At 36.1% G+C, this 7,493-nt stretch overlaps 1 protein-coding gene across 3 annotated transcripts in view; it reads left to right on the forward strand.

Moving 5' to 3' along the window:
- Nucleotides 1-6,847, forward strand: part of DPP10 (dipeptidyl peptidase like 10) — a 556,222-nt gene extending 549,375 nt beyond the window's left edge. For all 3 annotated transcript variants that reach the window (XM_074910324.1, XM_074910323.1, XM_074910325.1), the window contains one exon: nt 741-6,847. In XM_074910324.1, coding sequence (XP_074766425.1) covers nt 741-878 — 138 coding nt within the window. In that variant the 3' untranslated portion in view covers nt 879-6,847. The remainder of the gene's footprint in view (nt 1-740) is intronic.
- The last annotated feature ends 646 nt before the right edge of the window (nt 6,848-7,493 follow it).

The raw sequence follows: 7,493 nt of genomic DNA on the forward strand, positions 1-7,493 counted from the left end.
GTGTGAAATCTGGGTGGGGTAGGATCAGTTCCAGCTGTCCCTGTGATTTCAGCTGAGGTGATGTGAAGGCCTGTGGAGGGAGGAAGAAGGAGGACTGACAGGTCTTTCAGAAGAGCCCCACTGAACCGTTTTCATGCAACCTTGTGATAACCTGAGTTTGAGGGAGCAGCTGAAGCTTTTTGCCTCAGGCCAAAGCTGTCTTGTCCTAAACACTGTGACCTGGATTTCGTCGTTCAGCCTCACTTGGGCGAAATTTCTAGTGGAATTTGAATTAAGAGATAAAAATGCCCACATCCACCTTAGGAGAGAGAGGTGATGGGCTCTAGATAAGATAGGAAGATAGTTAAAATTTTAATAAAATGTTTTCACTGAACACTTAAAGTCTGGGATATTGAGAGGTCCCTAAAAGCATGAGGTAATTAATCCTCATTGATGTTAATGGGATTTGGATGCCTAGATACTATTGAAAATGCCAGCTAAGTAAACTGTTGTAAGCACAATGAGAATATAAATTTTTTCACTTCTGCAGATCCCACTGCAGTGCTTGTTTTATGTAACTTGAAATTCCAAGAGAATGAGTTTTACTTTTAGTTTTACTAGCTTTCCTTGATGCCATAAAACTAATGTTATCATCCTGTTGTCATCTAAAACATTTTGAAGATCAGAGAAAGAAAATTAGAGCCCTAAATATTTGAAAAGCATTTAAAAAATATTTACTTTTTTCCTTTCTCCTCTGCTAGATCTACCCAGATGAAGGTCATAACATTGCTTCTGAGAAAAGCAAATATCACCTTTACAGCACAATCCTTGGGTTTTTTAGTGCTTGTTTAAAGGAGGAGACACCAATTTTACCACAGGAACCTGAAGAGGATGAATAAGGAAGCCTATTTGTGTAGTACTGAAGGGGACTTACTTTGCGGCTCAATAAAACCTTAAATAAAAGTGACTGTAAGATTGCAGATTCTGCAGAAGCTCAAGGGCAGCTAAAGGATATCACAGTGGAACAGCACATTTACAGACAATGAGCTAATAAACTGGAATTCAACTAGAAAGTCCAAACATATTACCAAGGGACAAAACCTTTACCTTTGTGGAAGGTCAACAGTTGGTTACAGTTTCCTGGAAGAACTTAGTTTTGCATAAGTGTAGGGTTAGTGCATGTTTGTTATGTTAAGCCTCACTGTTGGTTCTGTAAGTGGTTGCTCGTTTTTTAATTTAAATGCACATCTTTATTCATCTTTGCATAATGCACAACCTATCATAAGTATTATGGCCACTAATATTTTAAAAGGTGAGCTGCAATCTAACACTTTACTGTAATGTTACAATAAGTGCAATTCTTAGGCTGTCTATTACACATAAGAAACCACAGAGATAATAAAGGGCACGATATTTTCTCTAGTTTCTGCTCAAAGGGGATATATTGTCTAGTGCATCATATAACATTGATATTGAAATTTTTTTTTTTCCCCAATTTCAGCATTTACTATTATTACTGTACCTACTAGTAACCAATAAGGGATTTTTTGGTAGTGTACTCTTGGTGTTTATGTATATACCCAGGACTCCCTAAGCAGAAAATCTTCCTGAGCTTGAAGAATTTTTTCCAAGACATAATTAACAGCTGTATTTAAAACAATATCTGCAATTGAAATCTTTCCCCAGTCCAAAATGTATCTATTGCTTCCTTAAAATATGTTTGAGTTGTGTTTTGGTATTGTTTATAGTAGTTAATAGTTTGCTGGTTACACTCTAATTTTAGAATATGCTACTTTGTCACATGTAAATTAGATACATAAATATTATAGTTTCAGATAAAGAAAATTTATTAACAATGTATAATGCCACTGAGTAATACTTTACTCCTTAAATGAAGACATATTTTGTATAGTTCATCTTCCTTTTCTTCCATCTGGTCTCAGATGTAATTCTAATGTTCATCAAGATAGCCATGTAGCTGGAACACGCCATTAGTTTCTATTCCAGGGCTGCTCATTAAGTCTCTTGCAACAGGATTTAGCTTCAGCAGCATCACAAAGAAATGAAATGGTTTTCATTCAAGGCAAAGGAAGCTCATGACAAGTTAAATTTTATTATTTATTCAGAGGGCGAGCCCCTCATATACATCCATTTATTTGCCAAGGTGAATTACAGCAATAGAAATTGAAACTACGGAATAAACAAGGCAGCCAGTTTGGGTTTGCAGAATATTAACTGTGATCACTGAAATCAAGTACAATGTTGACTTAATTTGAAATATCTTACTGAAGGTATGTGAAAACTCTTGACAGATGCTGTGCCACTTACATGAGAATAGCTGCAGGTTTGTTTTTTTTTCTTTCTGGATATATTCCAAATACTTTCTTACCCAATTAGGGTTTCACTTCTTGCAAGATTAAAAAGAAAGTAATTTTTTTAAGGCAACTATAGTATTTAAGATGCAAAGTTCTGGATATTTTATGAAGAATGGGTATCGGTTTTAATGTAATCAAAAATCACCTGAAACTTTTTACTCATTACTTTCTTATGGAATATTTTCTTTCACAGTTAGCATTTTTTTTTATGATGCAAATAATTAATTTGTCTGAAAGGTGTGGTTTTACGGAACACTGGCAAGTCTCTGTCTTTTAATGTTTAGTATTTATCTTGTTTTATTAGCAATGTTTAATTATTTTTCAATTAGTTTAATACAACTTTAATGTGCAATGATATCTTGTTTGAGTCCCAGTGTCACCACAAAGTATGGCTTTGCTTTGTGGTATTTATAGTACATTTGGAGTACATATGTATAATATAGGTACAGTATATATGTATGGAGGCTACTATGTGCACTACAATAAGACCATATAAAATAACAAAAAAAGTTAAGAGAAGAATTCAAACAAGGTATACAAATCTTGTTTTCTGTATAGGAGCAACATTTTAAAGTCTTCAATTGGCTGGGACTTCTAGATTGTGATTTTATAAATTGCACCCACTACTTAATAAAAGCTCACATGACAATCCTAATGCTTTTCCTAAGCAAACATGGTAAATGAGATCCTAATCCAATTTAATTCAGTAAGACCTTTTTCCTACTTTGAGTGAAATGTACATGAAGAAACCACAAGCTGTGTGCACACATTGAGAATACCGCACGGATTCGGTGTGTGGAGGCTATGTGAAAAGGCTAATTCTTCTCAGTATACCTGTTTCTCTGTGAGACAGCCACTTTGTGCTCATATTTACTATGTTTCACATACGTAGCCTTTAGTTACCTGCAAAAGAAAACAAAGCTGTCTCTCAGGAATAGGATTACACGTGCTCAGGAAAGACGTTATCCCAGATCTATGGAGCCCACATCCTATCTCCTCCTTTCACCCATAGCTCTTTGTTTCAGTCCCCCATTCCCTATTCTTTCTACTCCAACATGTCACCTCCAATTTTGATTAATTTACCTGAATATGAAGGTGGCATGAGGACATGACCTTTAAAAGAATGCTTTTGCCAGGACTGGTATGTTTAAAAAGTGTGTTATCTGAAATGTAGGTTATCTGTGTGGGAATGTGGTGTGCTTTTAATGTTTTTAATAGTTCTCAAACTGTCCTACAAATACAGGTATTTTTATATAAATGTGTATATGAGGGTGAACATCAGACCCAGATTAATTGGTTTTACTGAAATTTTTCTGTATGAGTTAAATTCAGATATTGCAAAAGTATTTGCAGATACAGTCTCTGATTCTAGTTAGACTAAAGAATTTAGTACAAGGAATATCTCTACTCTTGCTAACCTGTTCAAATATTTCTTCCATTTACAGCACAGTTGAATATTGTTCTCTGTCATTCTACATACATAACTGATGACAATCACTCATTAATTAGTCTATGTGATCTATGGTATTGATCAAGAATTAGTACAAATTGCACAGAAATGGCATGAAAATCATAGTTTTTTTTTTTTTTTAGCTTATCCATTCTTAACCAGTGTGATGACATTTTAATAGATCTGAAAACTTAGTTTGATTCAGCTGTCCTTAAAATATGACACTTAGTAAACGAGACCTATTAATTTATGGAAAGCTAGAGAATTGGCATTTCTATTTACTGCTTGCTAGAGTTTGTCTCTACCTTCTTGATTTCCTTTCTCCTTTTTCTGCTATTTGGACTTGAAACTCTCTGAAACCTGTAGGTCATATTGAAATTTCAATTATATTACAAAATCGGGAGTAACTGCATGCCAATTAGAATATTTTTTCCAGATTGTTGAGTACAAAGAAAGGCTGATTATTTTTAAATTCTTTTTCTTAATCTTTTTGCAGCAAGAATAGAATTATTTGTGACATCAGTGTCTGCTATGATTTGCTATAACCTACTGCTCATTGTTCCTGTGTTTTTAGCATATGTAGATCTACCCGTGTCTGAAAATGAAGATGATTGCCTCAGCTCACTCAGCTCTGGCACTTATTTTGAGTTTGGAGTCAGGCTCATTTAGTTGAGAAATTATGCCTCTTAAGATAGAAGAGCTTGTATTTGATCTGACACCAAAGATTCTCCATGAAAACGGGAGTGTTGAGTGTTGACTCCTTTAATAAAATGCAGAGGATACAAGGTGTAACCTAGTATCCCTCCTTGCAGGTTTTTAGATGTTACTGAAGAAACTGAAGCAAGAGGAAGACTGGCCCAAAGTGACTGAATGCCAGTTTCTTTTGCACAGCCTAAAAACAAATAGGCAAGGTGCAGTGGTCCTAACATTTTATGTTTACTTCAAGTAACTCCTGCTTGTCAAGTCGGTTGCCTCTGGGGAAGGAAGAACCTCACCAGTATTGATTACTGGTGCATCTTCTGCAAAACATCTTTCAGCACCATTAAGATCCCTTCTCTTTTTCCTTTGAACGATTTCAAGAGTGCTCCAGAGAAAGGGGAACTCATGTGATGTGGCTAAGGAGAGTCACAACTTCCAAGGTGCTTGGAGCTTTGAAAAGAAAGGAAAGGATATAGTTAAACTTCTGTCTGTTGCATGCCATACATGAAAGTCGAGAAGGAGCCTGGCTTCAAGGAGGTAGGTGGATAACAAGTGTTGGTGATTCACTCACCAGGGAGGTAACACAACATGCTTCCTACAAGCCTAGTACCAAAATGTGCAGTGGTAAGTAAAATAAATGCCTGTTTTCCAATGCCTGAAAACTACAGTGCTGTTTGATTAAATTGATCAGGTGTTTGGATAGAATTAAGGAAATGAAACCACCTGAGCATATGCAGTCCAAAGTTACCATTAAACTTGGGACTAGACTTCTTGCCTGTATAATTACTTTAGAAATCCAATATCCTACCTTTACATAAGCCTAACTCAACAACAACAAAATTGATTTAATAATGGCTATACCTCATGGGGACATGAATGATACATACTTTTTTTTTTAATTAAAATATCCCATAAAGTGCTAACACCCCATTTTTAGATTTCATGGCCAAAGAAAAAAGAAATAGAACTTCAGTTGATAACACCAGCAGAGAGAATATAACTGGTAGGAAGATACTCAGGAAATACTTCCCTAAGGAAAATCATTAGAAAAATTTTTTCTGCTAAAAGGAATTTTTTGTCATAGGTGAGCTCAGAGTACGTGTCAGGTGTGCTTCTAAGAGATTTTAATTGTTGATGTACAGCTGATATCTAGAGGGCTCAGGTGGGGAGCAGCTATGTTTACAGGCAGATGGTCCCATCCTCTACCCAGTGCAGAGCCCTTGCAGCTTGCTGTGAAGGAGGATTATAGTCCATGAGTTTGGGCCATCGAAGTCTCTTCTGGATCCAGCAGGGATCCAGATGCTGGAACAGGAACACAATTGATCGGTGAAGACATGAATTGTTACATCGGGAATATGAAAAATACTTTTTAAAAATGACTAAGCAGTATGGTTGCTATTCTTAAGTTAGTCAAAGGTGAGGGTGGGGAGCTTGGGCAGGGCACTCGGTGATTGACTCAAACGCACTCCAGCTGAGAGACCAGCTGGCAGAAATTACAGCTCTGGCAGTGTCTGTAAATGCTCTAACATCCCTGTGAGAAAATGGAATATACGCATGGACGGAATATTTTGTCTCAGTTAATATCACAGAAGAGTTGCTTTAATAAAATGAGAAGATCCTTCCAAAATCTTAATAAAAGAGGAGAACAAGCCTGAAGAACTGCACTACTTTGTTCCAGCAGTGGCACCTGTTAGCCTTTTCCTGGCATATACATTTGACAAATAATGTGTAGGATCCATTCTTGAGAAGGTTTTCAGCACCATTAGGAGAGAGATAAGAAAGAAGAGTGTTTTGAGTGGACAAGCAAAGAGATGTTTTATTGCAGTGTGTTGCTCTATTCAGAGCTTTCACTCTGAAGTAGTTTAGCATGTTCCACAAAACCTGGTAACCTTAGAGACAAGTGTGGCCAATGCTTGATGCAATAAACTTTCAGCTAAATCATGAGAGCCAGAACATTCGGTTATTTTCACAAAAGAATGATGAATTACATGGTTTCTTAGGGATTTTTAGTTCTGTGTTTTAAGTTTAATTTATATCCTGCATTTCAGATAGTCATTATAAGATAGGAATTGTTAAATATAATTCCACATTTGAAATAAGCAGTTACAGTAAAATTGTTTGTTTTGCAAAACAGTGCAAATTGTTATGTTTAAAGTTATTTACATTGTCAAGTTAACTGTTCTTCCTTTCGGATTGTACTAGACACTATATTTGTTGGGCTGATGGGTTGACATTTTTTTTTAATTGGAATGGAAATTGTACTAACTTGGATAGAGGGTCTTATCTGTTTTTGTAAGAATTGCTTGTAGAAATACAGTGAATCTGAATACCAGTGAAATATTTGAAGGAGGTTTTATAGAACATGATATGAAAAATATACATTATCCTGGGAAGCTGAGGACCACAAATGAACAAGTATGATCATTTGGTTGTGTAATCAGAATTAAGCAAGACAGAATAAAAGGCAGTATGGAAAATTGGTTTAGGCAGAACTCTCAGGCTTAAAAGTAGCACTGTGAGAGAGTGTATCAAATTTTGTAGCTTTACTTTATCCCACGTTTTTGGGCTCAAGAACTTGTTTCTGAGACGGAGCTGGAAACAAGGTTGTGGTCATATTTTTCCAACAAGGACTTGAGTGACTGTCAGTGCATTTTCTTTTCTAACAACAAGAAAATCAAAATCCAGAGTGTAAGAACTTAGCAATAAAAAATGGAAGAGCAGGGGATTCAGCTAATTGTAATGAGCAGCACAATGAAGAGTCCTCACCACAGTGGGACAACAGAGCAAGCAAGGTGCTCTTTACCCTGAGTGAAGAAATTGAACTGTGGTTTGTAAACAGCATTAGGACAAGACTCTTCTCTGTCTTAATGTGATGTAATGAGAATAGGATGATAAGGTTTAATTCCTTTGGTGTGCTAATGAGTGTTCATTAATTATAGCAAAGACCAAACTTGTGAGTCTGAGTGCCAAACACATCCAGTGCTATGTAG

The sequence above is a fragment of the Athene noctua genome, chromosome 7, assembly GCF_965140245.1.
Source record: "Athene noctua chromosome 7, bAthNoc1.hap1.1, whole genome shotgun sequence".
NCBI lineage: Eukaryota > Metazoa > Chordata > Aves > Strigiformes > Strigidae > Athene > Athene noctua.